General features: G+C 45.2%; 1 protein-coding gene across 1 annotated transcript; it reads right to left on the bottom strand.

The window, feature by feature from the left end:
- Window positions 1-553: 553 nt before the first annotated feature.
- Window positions 554-17,238, bottom strand: IFT43 (intraflagellar transport 43; the record flags this gene model as incomplete). The annotated part of the gene is made up of 6 exons (XM_009076087.1): window positions 554-792; window positions 1,571-1,633; window positions 1,983-2,058; window positions 3,659-3,731; window positions 16,657-16,703; window positions 17,206-17,238. Coding segments are annotated over 6 exons (403 nt in total), but the record flags the coding sequence as incomplete, so codon positions are not given.
- Window positions 17,239-17,824: the final 586 nt, after the last annotated feature.

Raw genomic sequence — 17,824 nt, 5'->3', positions numbered from 1 at the left:
TGCAAACTACCTATTGCCTGAAGTGATCTCCATTCAGGCTGTGATTTCATGTGATTGCGAAAGGCAAGTGGGGATAAGCCTGGTTAGAATTTAGCTGGGAAACCTCAAGGTAAAAAGAGTTGCTGTAAGAAGTGGTGTTGGCAGTTTAATAGGTGATGTTGCTTCCTGAGTCAATACAGGGGTAATGTTCCAGAAGAGATGTTAAACCAGCAGGGAAAGGCTGGAGGCTGCTGGATGAAATGTGAACCACATATCCTGACAATTTGTGGCATCTGTTGTGATGAAGATGGTAACCTTGACGTCCTAGTATAAGCCTAAGCTTCTCTGATAGCCATCACTGCAAACCACACCCCACTGTAAAACAGTTCACTCCAGAGGGGATGTGTTTCCACAGAGTAAAGATCGACCACTGCAGTTGTCTGTAAAGGTGCTATTGAGGTGGAGTGACTGTTGATAAGTAAATATTTTACTGTGTTTAGAATTTTTAATCTTTTTTTTGAGAACAAATATTCTTATTACAAAACACCCAAAACTTCTCATGAGACAGGTTTTCTATGAAGCAAGGTCCTATTTATTTTCATGTCTGAAATAAATTCTCAAATACAAACAAGTGAATAAAAAAATAAAGTGCTAAACTATTTACAGGAGATGCATATATGAGATGTGTAGTGTGCCAGTGCTCTAGGGCAGACTGAGGTGGTCCTCTCTCTCAGACTGTCCCAGGTCCCACTCAGTCAGTAGTTCTGAGGACACCTCTGTGAAGAGATGGTCCCAATCCCAGCTGACATCATCCTACCAAGAGAAAAAAGGCAAACATGCTGAAACACCCCAAGTTCTCTGAACAATGCTAGATACTCAAGATGAATAGCAAAGAGAGAAACTAAATGGCAACTGCCCTGACCAGGGAAGTCTCAGATTCAGTTGGCTAGAACAGGAATACTAGCCAGAATGAAATGTGAATCCCTGCTACAATTTTAAAATGTTGACAGAATTATTCATGTTCCAAAATTCCATAAAGGACAGATTTTTTTTTATATTCATTAATATAAGATACTCCCAGGCAGGATGTAAAGAAGAGTCATAAAAATCTTTCACCCTTCTGCACTTCTGCTGAAGCATGTGCAGTTCAAAGCTGCAGAAACCCTTTGTTGCAAGTCCTGAGCTCCTGCCCACCCACTTGTATTGAGGTTGTTCTGTCCTGCTTTAAAACCTCTCTGCCCAAACCCCAAATACTTTCTGCCTTTGTCCCTCTGTACTGTTCTATAGAACCACCTGTGGCTCATGGTGGCAACACAGCACTGTTTTTGGTGGGATCTGTGACAGTACTAGGCTCTTCCCATTTTCCTTACTACTTCCTTCATACTGAAGGGGGTCAATCATAATGATGCCATGAACACACTAAGAAAGCACATTACATATCTTTAAAATCATCCGCTGGGGAAATCAAACCTCCAACAGCTTGGACAAGCTCCTCCTCACCTCTCTTCTCCACCCCACCAACAAAAGCTTACAGTCTGAGATGCGTAAGAAGCTTTTACCTTATTCGTGTTTCCACAAAAGAAAGACTCACCTCTCGTAGTTCATGCTCTGGAGCCAAAACTTTGGTGAGAAGCTTCAGGTCTACCTCCCCATCCTAAGAACAAACACAGAGTTACAGTCTTACAGACATTGAGAAAGTGGACACCATCATTTCACCAGGTAGGTATTGCTAGAAATAGGCACATTTGCCTCTTAAGGGTCATATACTTTGTGCAGGACAACAGCAGGAGACTCATCTGAGCAGCTGATACCGTACCCGCACTATTTACTGACACAATCGAGCACAAAAGCCACACTCAGAGAGGAACAGACTTACAGGCAGACTGCAAGTTGTTCAGATGAAAGGCTGTGTGTTTTGTGCAGCTGAGTATCACTGTGGAGGATGATGGGAACCTGGAAGGAGAGGGAGTCACACTGGTCACCCCACAGCAACATTCACTTACCAGAGTCTGAAAGGCAGCATACTTCATTAGATCTTTGTCCAGGTCATGGTAGGTCAGCACTCGGTTCACTTGCACACTGCAACCAGAAAGAGTCAAAGAAAAAGCCTGGGTAAGTGTGGAAGCACATGTGAGAAAGGTGGCACAGACAGTAGTCTGGTGACACCCATCTTGAGCGTCCACATCACCCATGTAGACTCTTGAGATGGATGTACCCAGACAGAAGCACATCTTATTCAGCAAATGAACAGTCATTGACAAATCTGTGTACCAGGTTCTGCACGTGCATGAAAACAGAACATGGAACAACCACGTGCTCCCTCAGTGAAACCGGCACGCCAAAAAGAAGATCCATAGACTATCTGCAAGGGCCAGAAAGAAAAGAGGACTGTAGTGAGCATTTGAACAGCCCCAGTGCCATAGCGAAGGAGGCTCTGAGAACAACACCACACAAGCTATAGAATAGTAGGGAGTTTGTGATTTTCATGCCTGAGCTGAGTCAGAGCTATCAAATATGATTTCTTCAAATGTAGCCTTCCAAGAGAAACATGGTGTATGGAGGTGATATACTGTCGTACCACACTTGCCTTCACAGGTAATGCAATACTGTAGAAAAGACCTATATTAATTGAATTTGCTTGTGTTAGTCCATGAAAATCATTTGTCTCCTCTATCACATGAAAACTATGGATACAGGAGGATCAGATGGCATTATTTTAAAAAAAAAGAAAGAAAACAAAGAAATGAACTCTAGTGAGAGGCAGTAATTTTAAACTTATCCTATAAACTGTGAATTTTGTTAACAGCTATATAATTGCAATAACTACTCCACACTTGCGAGAGAAGCATTGGTGGTTGAGAGTAAGATGTCCCACCCCTCCAAATAAGAGTCAATGGAAATCCCAATCTGTGACCTTGGCAATAGGCCCAACAGGGAAGAGAAGACTTTCCTGATATGTTTAAGACAAAACCCCCAAAACTTTTATTTTTTAAAACTTTCTGGTCTCCCTTGAGCTAACCCCAAGATTACTCTGATATTACCTTCAAACAAAAGGATTGTACTTTGCAAATTAACTATGCACTTGAGTAAGAAGGATATCCTGTGGAGGGCAATGCAGCCTACAACCACACGTAATCAAAGAGTGTGTGGTAATGCATGTGTACTGGAGGTATCTGAGGTTATACAGGCAACCTTAAATCAAGCAATTCCTCACCTTTGAGAGTTTGGTTTTACAACGTCAGACGTTATTCTAATGTAGGTTTTTTAGAGAGAGAGAGAGAATACACAGTAATTGCTTTCTCTATGTAATAAGAAAGAAGTTTGCACTGTTCAGCTTGGAGCCCTGCTGGTAATGCATGTGTACTGGAGGTATCTGAGGTTATACAGGCAACCTTAAATCAAGCAATTCCTCACCTTTGAGAGTTTGGTTTTACAACGTCAGACGTTATTCTAATGTAGGTTTTTTAGAGAGAGAGAGAGAATACACAGTAATTGCTTTCTCTATGTAATAAGAAAGAAGTTTGCACTGTTCAGCTTGGAGCCCTGCTGCCACAAAACCAAATCCTTCTGAATGCCACTGCTGCTGACATCCAGAGAGCATGAGATAAGATGGGTTTAATTTCACTAGCCATTTTGCACTGCTGATGAGAGCCTGAAGAGCACCTGGCAGTTCTCTTACCTGGGGGGAGCTGCCACTTGCATGGCCAGATCTTCCTCCTGGACTTCCTCCAAGTCAGGGATCACAGGAATGTCTGCAACACAAGAAAGCAGCAATAAGTGGGGAGTGCTGTGCTCTCTTCTCATTGAAGACACAGGCTCCCTTGCTTCACAGATATGAAACAGTCTGTTTCTTATTATCAGGAAACACAAAAGAGTTATCCAGCAATAATTAAGAATATATTGTTTAATATTAAAACAAGGCAATAAAACTTTGAAGCTTGGGGTCACAAGAAATCTTGCAAGAGGAGCAGATTAGTCCAGGTAGGACTCCATAGGCCATGGGACACACATTTGAACACACCCTTGAAGCTGAAAGAAGACAGCAGCACTAAACCCTGCTGCTTACTTGCCATCACCAACGGGCAAGAACGTGCTTGTTATGAGATGTGTTATTTGCTCAGCCACCAGTCACCTAGACTCTGTTAGAAATGAAATATGGGGCAGAAACTGAGAGAAGCTGTGTAAAACTATGCATTGAAGGAGCTGCTGGTGGGGCCTCAAACTGCAGAGATCTGTGACCTTCCCAAAGGCTGAGGAAGGAAGTGCTGGTGATCTAGCAGATACAAGCACTGTTGAGGAATACATATGGTCCAGGTGGCTCTGCTTTCAAGCTGCAGATTGAGATGTAGATTGCAATGCTGATTGAGCACTGGGTGGAAGCCTGAGACAAACATGACACACATCTGTAAGAAGGGTCGGAAGGAGGATCAGGGTTAGGCCTAACCTCAGTTCTGGGCAAGGTCATGGAGAAGATCATCCTGAGTGCCATCACATGGCACATGCAGGGCAACCAGGGGATCAAGTCCAACCAACATGGATTTATGAAAGGAAGGTGCTGCTCGATCAACCCGATCTCCTTCTATGTCAATGTGACCCACTTAGTGGATGAAGGGCAGGCTGTGGACATGGTCTATCTGAATTTCAGTAAGGTATTTGACACTGTCTCCCACAGCATACTTCTAGAAAAAATGGCTGCTCATGGCTTGGATGGGTGGACGCTTCGATGGGTAAAAAACTGGCTGGATGGTCAGGCCCAGAGAGCTGTGGGCAATGGAGCTGAATCCAATTGGCAGCAGTCACTAGTGGTGTACCCCAGGGCTCGGTTTTGGGACCAGTCATATTTAACATCTTTATGGATGATCTGGACATAGGGATTGAGTGCACCTTCAATAAATTTGCTGATGCCACTAAGTTGGGTAGGAGTGTCAATCTGTCTGAGGGTAAGAAAGCTCTACAGAAAGACCTGGACTGACTTGATCAGTGGGCTGAGGACAACTGCATGAGGTTCAATAAGGTGAAGTGCTGGGTCCTGCCCTTGGAACACAACACCCCATGCAGCACTGGGGCAAGAGTGGCTGGAGAGTTGTTTGTCAGAAAGGGACTTGGGAGTGCTGGTGGACAGCGGTTCAATACACAACAGTGTGCCCAAGTGGCCAAGAAGACCAATGGCATCTTGGCCTGTGTCAAGAATAGTGTGGCCAGCAGGACTAGGGAAGTGATCATCCCCCTGTACTTGGCGCACTTTGAGTACTGTGTCCAGTTTTGGGCCCCTCATTTAAAAAAAGGACATTGAGGCACTAGAGCAAGTCCATCAAAGGGCAACAAGGCTCATAAAAGGTCTGGAAAACATGTCACATGAGGAACAGCTGAGGGAGTTGGGTTTGTTTAGCCTTGAGAAGAGGCAGCTCAGGGGTGACCTCAGAGTTCAGGGGTGACCTCAGGGCTCTCTACAACTACCTGAAAATGGGTTGTAGAGAGGTAGGGGATGGTCTTCTGCCATATCTGCAGTGAGAGGACTAGAGGGAACAGTCATAAGCTGAGACAGGGGAGATTCAAATTAGATTTAAGGAAAAAAAATTTCCCTGTTAGGGTGGTCAGGCACTGGAATAGGTTGCCCAGGGAGGTGGTGGAGTCGCCATCCCTTGAAGTGTTTAAGAGGCATCTGGATCTGACACTGGAGGATATGGTTTAGTGTTTAGGGGTTACAGCAGAGTGGCAGGCTAATGTTGGACTCAATGATTTTACAAGTCTCCTCCAACTTTGATGACTCTATGATTCTATTCTATGATTCTAACTTGATGACTGAGACTCTGCTAACCTAGGGTCGAACCAGTAAGGAAATCTGGTCATACTGCGGATGAGTGGGGTGTACCGGGAGTCAAGCAGACACCCGTTTCCTTAACAAAACTAGGGAAGATGCATCTAGTTGTACTGTCACAAACTTTTTCATATTTTCCAGTGTGACCCTGGAATGGCTGAAGGTCACAAGGGCCATGGCTACTCCACCTAAAAAGGATGCTAGAAACAAAAGAATTGAGGAGAGGAGGAAGCACTGAACTTACACTGAATCCTGCTAAAGGAGCAAAGCTCTGAGAGTATTGTATGGTTTGTGATTTGACAAAGTACTGAAAAACATTAGAGACAGAGAGAGCAAAAAAGGGAGAGAAGAAGAGAAGGGAAAGTAACTGGAGGCACAAAGCAAGAACAGAGTACACCAACACAGAGCTCCTTTAAAGACTCAAGGCTACAAAGGCTCGCTGGAGACCCTGAGCCCTGACAGACCATGGAGAGGCTTGTGGTTTGGCTCAGGGAACAGGTTTCACTTGCCCGGTGTGCAGGCAGAGCCCCCTCAGCACTGGAGCAAGCAGGCTGCTCCCAGCTCTGCCCGCAGCGTGGCCACACTACTGCTGGATGGCAGCAGGTGGCTGGGCCTGGCTTTGCCCTGTTTTGCCACCCAGGCTGAGATGAATATTCATGAGCTGGAGAGACATTCCCACCTATGGTGCAGAGGGCTCTGGGCAGGGTCTTCCTGAGAAGCCAACGCTTTCAGCGCTCCCCTTGTGAACGTCCACCACACGTCCCCCCACTCGCTGGCTAGGAGGCAGCCCTGGCCCAGCTGCAGCAGGGCACGGGTCAGCCTGGGCCTTGGCGCGGTGGCTGTCCGGAGCTGGCCACACAGTGGGATTTCTCGCTAATTGGCTGCCTGGTGGAAGGCTGAGTGGGACAGGGGCTGTCGTGAGAGCCTGGCCACTGCGAAAGGAGTGACAGCTTGGCCAGCCTCAGCAGAGCTGTGCCTTCTAGCTCCCCAGCCACCCAAAGAGCAGGTGCCTACAAAGCAGCTCTCCAATTTCAGCAAACTTCCCAAAGACATTTAAAGGGAAACTGCAGCAACAGCTGCCCTGAGGCAGAGGAGGCACATGCAAATAATGCCTCACCTGTGCATTGCCGGGCATTTGGGGTAGATCTCCTCCCCTCTGCTTGTAGGGGCAATACCCAACAGAAGCTGCTATCCTGCTGACTCTTCCCTGAGGGGCTCCCAGCTCTTGGTAAAACTTGTAGCAAAATGCAATTATGGGACAAAAACACCTCCATGAACAGACAGATTGTCCTATGAAGACAGCTGGTAAAACCTGCTCAGTTACAACAGAAAGTCCCTGTATAAGCAACAAATACCAAGGAAGGAACAGACTGGTGATACTGGTCCAAGGCAGGGAGCGAAGCCCTGTTCAGAGGTGCCTTCTTAAGTCCAGGCAAATGAGCATGGGAATGAGAAACTATCTAATCCCTCCTGACCCAATTTATCCTTTTCAGCAGAAGACTATGAATGTTTCTCAGCAAACACAACTAAATGAAGAACTACCTGGGAACAGAGCTCCTCTTCGCCCATGGAGCACATTCCTTGTAGCAGGAAATGGTCAGATTTTTATCCTCTTTTGACAGCAGAAATGTGGAAGGTGTTTGCAGCAAACTGAGTTTCTTCACTTGGTGCTCTTTTTGGCAGCTATTTCTGGAGTCTCCCCTTTTGTTTTTGTTGATGTCTATTTTGCACTAGAAAACGCTTTAAACTTAGAGCCTGGATCAGTGATGTCCCTTCCATTTTGCAGGCTCCCAAAAACTTTTGGGTTCTCCAGTGCTGATTTTACCTCATTGCCATTGAATTCTAAGAGAGATTTCTAAACCCCTTGCAGAGCGTGACCTCCACTCTGTATTAGCAAAATCCAGGCGATTGCGTATAAATTCTTTCCAAAAGAAATTCAAGGCTACAATATTTTATAGACATTTTGAAAATATTTCAGATAGAAGAGCTAGAGATGCTCTGGGGGCTCCTGCCAGCACCTCCAACAAAGGCCAATGCACACTTGTTCTCACTGCAAAGTGTGGATGCCTTGCCCATTTCTAGGCAGAAGCAGTGCCCTTTAGTACTGTCAGAGACTGACAGGAAACAGAACAGAAATGTTGCAAATTCTGAAAAAATATCAACTCCCTGGGTTACCTGCTATCAGTGGCAAATCAGCCCTGAAGTATTTGGGTCTTTATTTCACTTGTTACTCATGATTTCTTCTTCCCTCTGCCAATTCCCATGGTGCCACTTCCACAATCCCTTTCCCTTCTCTCTCTGCACAGTCTGCAAAGTGTCTCAGTTCTCACTTTATCACCAAGGACTCAACCTTTCCCTTCACTCAGTCTCCAGCTGCCTAATTGTTTTTGTTGCTCTTCCTGGGACTCACATCTTTCTTTCCCATAAACTCTGGTAACACAGCCAGCCATGGCACTGTGTCAGCTGCAGGGGAAAGAAGCACATGGGCTATTGTGCTGCAAGAGAGTAGGCACATGCTCTAGGTTTATTATTGCTGTTAGTTGTAGTGGAGGCTTTTTGTATAACATTAGTACATGCTGAAACGTGCACAGGACCATGTCCTCCCAGTTTCACACTGCAGCTTTTTCCAACAACAAGGTTACTTACAAACCCCCACTCTGTGTACTTTGCTCTGTGACCTACATTTTTCCTCTCCTGTTCAATGTAGGGGCTTCAGATAATTTTCCATAAACCCGTGGTTTTGGTGCAGAAGTGTATGAATGGTAGGAGGAAAAGATGGAAAGTCTGAGGGTGACCCATGGTACATGCAGATAGCGAAGGAACAGCAGCTTTTTAAGTCATAAAGAAATGAGGGCTTCATGTGTTCATATTAGAGTACATGCAGTAATCATCACTTTTTCTACCTCTTAGCAAATTACTTACTGACAGGTGAAGAAAACAACCACAGAAAGCAACAAGCAGGAGGTGGAAGCACATACACCAACTTAATACCAGGCTGCTCCTGCAAGTTGGTGAATTGCACTTCCCCTCCCAGGCAGGGCTGATTTTTGGTTTAGTAGCAACACCTGCAGGCTGGATCTCTTAAAATGCTGCAAATTCACAGTAAGATCTGGTCCCTGCCCCAAAGAACTAAGTTCTCTGTTAGAGACACCACATAAATGGGGACAAACAGAATCTGTTGCAAGTCAGGCAATAAGTCAGTGGCAAAGCTGGATCTAGAAACCCTGTCCCAGGTCAGGCCTGCAGTTAGTCAGCTGCTTCCTCCCTGAGCTGCTTTAAAAGAGAAAAAAAAAGGGGGAAAAAAAAAAAAAAAAAAAAAAAAAAAAAAAAAAAAAAAAAAAAAAAAAAAAAAAAAAAAAAAAAAAGACTCCATCTCACGTAGTCTGATTCACTTCCCCCAACTGGGTGTGTGTTTCAAAGGCCAGTTCCGGATGGACACTCTTGTGACTGGGACTGTGCTGCCCTCCCTGCCCACACACCACCATATTCAGGGAACACAAAGGGGGCAGTGGCTTTGGAGCTAGCACTCCCCTGTCACCAAGCAGGTATAAGAATGAAACTAACTTTAGTTTAAGTCGCTTGCTCATAAAATGTAAAACTGAAATAATTATAATATCTCTGCTGCTGCAAAACTTTGTTTTACTGAATGCTGTTACCTTCTGCAACACGTTTGGGGAATTTTAAACAGGCAAATGGAAGGTCTGATTGAAGATGAAGTTAAGTGAAAGAAATTGGTCTCATTTAGCACATGACAGGATTCATCTGTGTTCCCAAGTCCACTGAGGTAGCATCATGGGCGTTTCATATTCATGAGCTGCTGCGACACTGTGTCCCCTCATTTACAAAGCACCGTGTTCAGCAAATTCTGTCCCTGTGGACACTCTGTGCATTTCATGGTCTTGTCAGAGAGACATCAAACACTTCAGTAACCAAATACCAGAAAATGGCTTTAATTAGTGCATCTCAATGCAATAAATAATTTTTCTCTCTAAGTGGAAAAATGAAGAATTTTAAAAAAAAAAAGAAAAAAGTGGAAAGCAACAGGCAAAAATCTTCAAAAAACATAGAGAACAAGGAACACAGCTTCTGCTGAACACGCAAACAAGCTTGAAGCCTCTTGGAAGCTTTCTCAGGAGAACAGAAAGCAACTGGAGAGGATGAAGAACATTTCTTTGGATGCTTGGACATTAATTTCATAGGGATGCCTTTCCCTGACTGAAACTGCCCTATTAGTAGGCCAATACAGAACAGCATACCTGCCTGATCAGCCAGCAGGAACATGAAAACAGCAGTGAAACACAGCAGTACCACAGCCAGCAGGGCACTGCCTTACAAGCTGAGATAAGCAGAAGGTAACCTGAATGTCCCATGTCCCAGAGCACCCTTCTGAGAATCGGAACAGCACAGCCTGGCCAAGCTGATTGGAAAAGTCACACTATGAGCAGGTGCCAGAGGATTCACAGGATCCAGGGAAGGTCATGCAGCAGGGTCAGTACTGACCCTACAGCCTTGCCTTAAAAGATTACGCATCTGCCTCACATAATATTGCACCTCAGCTAGATGGATGACTGGCTGGGGTGTCAGGTGGTCCACGAGACACTACTTGCTTCAATAGTATCGTGGTTTTACAGCCACCAAGCCATGCCTGGTGTGGCATGGCTTCTTCCACACCTGACAGCTTGCTGGGGACAGGCATCAGGCATATTTGCTACTTTCCAAAGTTGCCTCTGACACAAAGACTCTGCCCAGTTTCAATCCCTGTGAAGTGCAAGGAGAGACAGGGCACAGAACAGCCCTGTCAGCCGAGTCACTGGGCTCAGTGCAGGGCTTCACCAGCAGTCTTGCATTGTGCAAGAAGTAGGAACAGACACTGATGGCTTTAAAGGTGAGGAATCTCTTAATGCTGAAGTTTGTTCACCAGCAGCAGAAGATAGGAGAGACTGGAGGGCAGGCCCAAGATCTGGAGTCCACATTCCCGAAGCTATCAGCATTTAGAGTGGTAACACAGCTCCTAGCCTTACCAACAGCACCCTGCCCTCTTTCCCAGTAACATCTGTTTTCCTCTTTTCAAAGGCTCTTCCCTGTTCCTTTGCAGTATTCCCCTGCCAAAACATACTCAGAAGGTAGTGGGGCAGCAGATGAGAAGGCATGAGGTGCCCTGGGAGGGTCTGGTGAACTCAGAAACACAAAACCCTCTTCAACAATGCTGGAGATGAGTGATTTTGCATTAGAGCATTACTGGGGCAGGGAAAGCAGCTTCTCAGGATGCTCCTGTGGAAGTATGCTCAGGAGCAGGCGTGTGTGATTCTATTTCATCCTCTTCATGTTACACTGGAAAAACAAGACAAACTACATTTCTTTTATGCTAAATCCTTAGGATTTTTATTTTTTCATATATATATTTATTAAAAAATGCCTCTTTGATCGGCAGCACCCATGACACTTCCACATCCAGCGACTCCTCAGAAGCCTCCCTCCCTCCACACAAGGCCACCGCTGCTGACAGCCAGCCAGGTTTGATCAGAGCCACTCAGAATCAGATTTTCATAAGACAGATGAGGAATCTTACTGCTACTCTCTCTCATATCAGATGAGAAACTGAGGAGGAGGGGGGACGGGTCCTGAGGGAACGACACTACAATCAAGGGCTACGCGGTTCTCTCTCTGTCCCTCCACTGCTGCAATTTTCAAAGGAGTTTGCCTCAGGCAGTTTTAAATGATGGTGTCTCAATTCTGTAATCATCTTTCAAGAGCTTTTTCTTAAAGGGTATTTTAGGTAAACCTAGTCCGTCAACTACACTTATGGACTCAGCAATCACAGACCCAATATGACTGTATCAACCATATAGCAGAATTTAGCAATGGAAGACGCTTACCCAAACTGCCATTTTCAGCTCCCAACAAGCTGGGTGTGCTCCCTTGCAATTAAGCTGCCCACTGCCTCTTGGACAGTGGTCTGCCACTTCAAATAGAACTTCAGACATATCTCTTGGGATGATTTCTCTGCTCCCACCTGCCCACTGTGGCTTTTAGGAGGGAGCTTTCCTTGGACACCAGAGGCTCTCGATCACAATGCCAGCAGTCACTGGAGGACTTCATACTGGCCTAGACCAACATTTCATTGGAAACCATCAGGTTGGGCTGAGTCTGCCCTTCAGTGACTTTGCACAGAGACTCAGCGTACAGCACTAGGGGAGCAGCCAAGGGAAGGACTGTGGTGTGTTGACAGAGCCACACACAAAGTCACAATGCAGAATTCCAGACACTCGACAGTCACTGTCACTCTCTGTCCCAGGACCTTCTCTTCAGCCCGTTCATACCACTTCCAAAACACCATTGTTTATCACCCTGTCTCCATTTCACTGATGCTCAGAACTTTTCAGCCATTTAGCTCTCCCTAAATCACTCCATCACTGTCTCCTGAGCCTATGAAGTACCCACTGGCCATATCCCTGGCTGTTACTGCAAATTCCTCCCCCTCCTTACCCTCATGCTCAGCCAGTGCAGCTGTTCCTAGAGCCCATGGCCCCTGGAATCCACCAGCACTTGGTGTGCTTGTGAAAACAGCAGCTCACCAGGGAAGCAACTGGCAAAATTCACCAGGAATGACAGAGCTGACAGTAACCCTCACCATGCTCTATTCTCAGCTCTGGAGCAATTTCATCATTGGTGCATACTCACATGCAGCTCAAGAGGTGTTCAATATATTACGGCTGTGAATTACAGGTGTCTCACCTGACAGACAGACATCACTCCCCAGAAGGATGTGGGGACCATGGCATATGCCCACTTCCTCCTCTGTAATGCACAGAGCCTGGACTCCCAGCCTGTTCAAATGCAAAGGAGCTGCTGGCACATGCCAGAAGGGTAGAAAGTCCTTCTAGAGGTTTGACATTGCATAGAGAGGTCTAATCGTCAGCTCTGCTTCCTTGAGAAAGCTTCCCAGCAGGCAGGAATGGGTTTTGCCTTGAGGGCAGAGATCTAGTGACTGTCTCCTGGCAGCTTTCCTCACCTGCAGGTCATGTTTGGGTTGTCTGTGTAGCATAGTCAGGTTTTCATTTCAATCAGCTGTCTCATTCACACACACTATCTGCTTTAAAATAACAAGCTGTTGTTCCTGCAGAGAATCACACATCACACCCTAGTCCTCCAAGAAAAGCCTTGTTCTAGGAGCTATGCATCCTAAGGGTAGCAGAGAGAAGGTGGGAAGGGAGTTCTGAAGATGGGGCAATATTCTATGGGGGAAGAATAGCTGGGAGAGAGATAACAACCCTAGCTTTCAAGCCCCGGTAGAGTGCGAAGAAGAAAAACCCAAGGGCAATGTTGTGAGGAGATAGGTATTTGGGGGAGTGCAACTCAGCAGTGCAGAACTGGTGGACAAGAAAGAAATGACAGAGAAACCTCTAGCCAGGACAAAGCAGATTGCTGGGGGGGGGAGGAATGCCAGCATGTCTTACCCCAACAGGAAACTGCCCTTTGTAGCTGCATGCCCAAGAGACAGAGTAAAGCCCTCCATGCCTTGCTGGAGAAAAGAGCAAAGGGAGGGGAAAGCCCTTCAGCATGAGCTTGGTTGTTCTGACTTCACTCCCACTTCATGACAAAGAATAGCCTGCATTTGGCAGAAGCTCTTGGCTGCTACAGAAAAGGAAGCAGTGCTCTGCAGATAGCACCTTTTAAATTCCACCGATAGTCTCACAGCTCACATCTCACATCTCACATCTCATGCAGTTTCCCTGCTGTACAGAGCTCAGTCACTGCTGCTCATTTCCCCTGTTGACATGGACAGAAAATTGAGCAATTACCCTCAAACTCCTCTCTCCCAGATTGCCCAGATTGCTACATACACAGTATTAAGCCCCCAATTGCCCCTGGCCAAAAGTGACTCAACTAGGTCTGTCCTTTAGGAATTAAACACTTTTGTGCTGCTTGTGAAGGTTTATTATTCCTCAAGTTATGATGCATTAAATCCTCACCATGCAGTGAACCTAACACCCCCATGACAAAGTCTAGTGAGGCATACCCACCTAACAAAGGCATGGTACCCATTTGCTATGCCTGTGTACTGGCATGTACCAGCATGTGTGCAGGAGGATGGACACTAAGTTCACAGTGGGTGCTGTAGGAAGCCCCAATATCCATCAGCTAGATGCTCCTGAGCTACTTTCGGAGAGATACTGCACTTTTTCAAAACAGTCTTTCCAGCCTGCAGTTTTACAGGAGCAAATGGTGCTTTTAGTCAAGCACAAGTCTTTGCTTTTCTATAACTCAATACTGGTTCCTCTTTAAAGTGTCTCCCTTGTCCTGGACTAGCACCTATGAAAGAGAAATATGAAACAGAGAAAATGAATTCTGAGCATGACCTGAGCTAAGGTGCTTCCGTGCTAGTATCTCAAGGGTTTGTATTGTATAGTATGGATGACTTGCAACCTCTGGGTTTCTGTGTTCAACTGTAACAAATGGCTGAAACTGCAGATCATTCCATGCATGTCCCTGTCTGGTCCACCCACTTAAAATCTCCCATATTATTTCAGTGATTCCACATAGTCTGTGAAGTGTCTGTCCTTTTCTCCCAAACTCCCAGGTTGATGAGGAATCAGATGCTATTTCATACACAGGCCAGGAGCAGTGAAAGAATGCTACTTTTACTTCTGAAACTACAAGGCATATCAAGCCCAAAGTCTCCACTTGGCTGTACAACCTTCCCTCCGTTCTCCTCATGCCAAACTGGGCCCTCTTCAGGCCCTATGCTTTTTTAACACTTTCTCAAGTGGACTCCAAGTTCTAAGTCTCTGGGTGTTAGCAATGTATAAATGACCACAACTGAGCACATTTCAAATTCACCATACCTCTTTAAGGGCGTGTAGTTTTGTCCTTCATTCTTCTAATGAAAAGGTTGGATGGGGGACGAACAATGTTAATGGAATGGTACAGCTCAGCTTTCTAATAGGTTAAAGGAAGGCAATCCAAATGTATTGGTTGACAGCAGCAATCATTACGCAACTGTGCCTGTTCATATTAAGGTATACAAGCTCACACATTATGCAGCACAAAATAACCGTGACCCATCCTTGGGGATCCATACACCAATCGCTTGATCTTTGTGTGTTTAGAGTCTGAGCTTTACTGTTACAGTTAAAGACACAAACTCAAGTGCAGTTCTATGCAGAGGGGAGGCTGATACAGCTCAGTTTACTGCACAGCCACAGCCACTGCATGCTGTACCCTGCCTTCTACAGTAGGCAGTTTTTCTGTGTCACTTTTCTTCACTGCAATTGCTCAGCCCACACAGAAAACTCCTCTCCCAGAATAGCTTGTTTAAACTCCCCGTAGAAATACAACCACAAGCATGCAATGCAGTGATCCATTTAGAAATTTTCCATATGCAAATTAGATCCACAACTCAATGTATCTGACTGTACCAGAAACTGCCTGGGAAGGAACCATACCAGCTTTGTAGGATCTTTCTTCTAACAAACAGATTTAATCCAAAGCTGAACTTTAGTTTGCAGACAATCCAAATTCAACTGTTAACCATAGGTTAGGCACAGATAAATAAGTGCAGTGTATTAGGATTTGACAGGTCTTTATACCACACTCTGCATCAATTCTATTCTGTATTTATTATCCAAGGTCTTGGAGTGCTGAAAGTCACATGCTGCAAACACATGACAAGCATTTTTATGCCTGGTTAGCAAAGACAGTTATTATACTCCGAGTACATGACCAAGGTTCAACAAGAAGGACAGCACATATGCAAACAGTCAAAGAGATGCTCAGAACAGACTATCAGCCTCAGTGACATATGCTGAAATTTAAGAAACCCAAGAAACTTCCCAGGGGGAAAATTTAGTCTGTTCTGAAGATGCCAATGCTATAAAGGTGCCACTTCTGGCAGTCATATGTTGCAATGCTTAATCTGTCTGAAAGACCCAAATAAGTCTTCATTTAATCTCATTAACCATACTGATTTCTGATCCTTTGTGACTCCACGTAATTCTTCTGATGCTTGGTGATATTTTACAGATGCAACTTTTTATCCACTGTCTAAAATTCTTATCCCTTGAAAAATAAGGTAGCTCCTAGAGACTTTAATGAATTTCTATGCCCCTCACAGTTCTCTAGTGCTTGTCTTGAAATTCATACTGCGGATTTTTCCTGAGATTCTCTTGACTCATCCAGTCCTAGAAGAGCAGGTGATATACATTATAAAGAAAACTAATGCTAAGTCAGGAGTCCAGTAGATTTCACAGCAGCCTGTCCAGGCATGAGATGGGATTACCCACCAGTGCTTATGTTAGCTTATGATCTATGATCTTGGGTTAGAGCAAGCAGATTTTTTAAAATACGAATTCCATCATGATAGAGACCCCAGGAGAGTGGTGCAGTCACTTGTCCTGATGGGAACAACACAAGGATGTTGCCATAAAACATGAGAGAAGCTTTAAGTAAAGTATACTATCTCCTAAACCATGGGACAGCAGTGACTTCTCTCCCTGTTCTTAACCTTTTATTGTGCTTTTAGCTCTCTTTTTGCTCCTGTCCACTATTCTCCATGTGAAAGTAGTCACAGAGAGAAGTATGCCCTCTACACTTTCCTTCTTTCCAAGGTCCTTCCTAATTCTGTCTTCATGAAGAATCAGAGTTAGACTACAGGTTCACTTCCTCATCCTCCTCTCCATCTCCTTTGCTCTCTCTCCCTCATTCAGTAGCTGGGAAGACCTAAGCAGCTCCCACATTTGTTTACCCCCAGATTGGTTCATTTCCTTCCGATTTCTTACAAGATGCCTCTGCACACTTTACTGGAGAGCCCTCAGACACACACGAAGGCACTTCTTGCAGTCAAGTAGGTGATAACTTACCTCCTCCATCATCTGGTGCCTCCAGGCTCTGCTGTCTGAGACGATGACTGCAGCAAAACACACAAAAAAATTTCAATTTCAAGCCCAGAAAAGCATCATGTTGTGCCCCCTTCCTCCCCACAAACCTCATGGCCTGTCACAGGGAGAGTTTCCAGGTATGCTTAGCCTGCAGACTGATCTTCCATACCCCCCATTGCTGAGCTCAGCAGAAATCTCAGCCTAGGGTGCTTAAGCAAGATACCTTGTGCCTAAGACAAACCCCCAGGCTGCAGGCAGTAGGGCCTGGGTTGGGTCTGGGAGGAAACCAACTGCCTTCTAATTTTCCTTCTTTCTGTTATATGGGAGTGACATCACCTACTCCATATCCAGGGAACTGTAGAATTACCAGCCCTGCCCCATCCCGGGACACATGACATGAATTCCTATCAGGCTCTGTACCCTTCCCAAGTTTCAGATCTTGGTGTACTGGTGGTTAGGGGCACATGTCCCTTCTCTGTGAGATCAGATAGAAAGGGTGTGGAAGAAGTCTCAGCAACAATGGGAACTTACTCTTCTACTTCTTCTGCATGCTTTTTTCCTGACCTGCAAGAGAAGAAAGGCTTACATTTAGAAAAGGCTAGAGAAAATTTTAAAACTGCGTCTTGCCCTATATAACTGTTCTTATGCAAAACAGTTCCTGCACCAGGTCTGATATAACACATCACACATTTGAAGAGTTCTGAAAAACCATTAAACCAGTGTATCAAAAAGTCCTTGAGTCCAACAGATTGAAGCAGAACCATCTGAGTCCCAAAAGACAGCCATGCCCAGATATAGCAAGAAAAATACTTCATGATTTTTTAGCATCTCAAGTACTTTTTCATCCCTTCTGCTCTTGGCTGCAGGTAAAGCTTACCTTACCTGAGTAAAGAGATCAATGTATTAAGCAGTGAAGAAGGTGCTACGGTTTGTCTACCTACCCCTGAGAGATCAACGGGTTCTTCCTTTTCTTGGTTGTGCTTCAAGATTTTCTGGTTGCCTTTTAGGTTAGGAGCCCCACCTGAGTTGGTCAAGTTCAGGTCAGACATGCAGTCACTGCATAAATCAGGGTTGATCTGGCTGAGTTAACAAGAGTTCATAATAATAACATGGTGGGGAGGCACTGGCAAGTGGCAGCTCCTTGCTCTCC

Source organism: Acanthisitta chloris, unplaced genomic scaffold (genome assembly GCF_000695815.1).
Source record: "Acanthisitta chloris isolate BGI_N310 unplaced genomic scaffold, ASM69581v1 scaffold4606, whole genome shotgun sequence".
Lineage (NCBI taxonomy): Eukaryota > Metazoa > Chordata > Aves > Passeriformes > Acanthisittidae > Acanthisitta > Acanthisitta chloris.
This window is presented reverse-complemented; position numbering and strand designations above follow the sequence as displayed.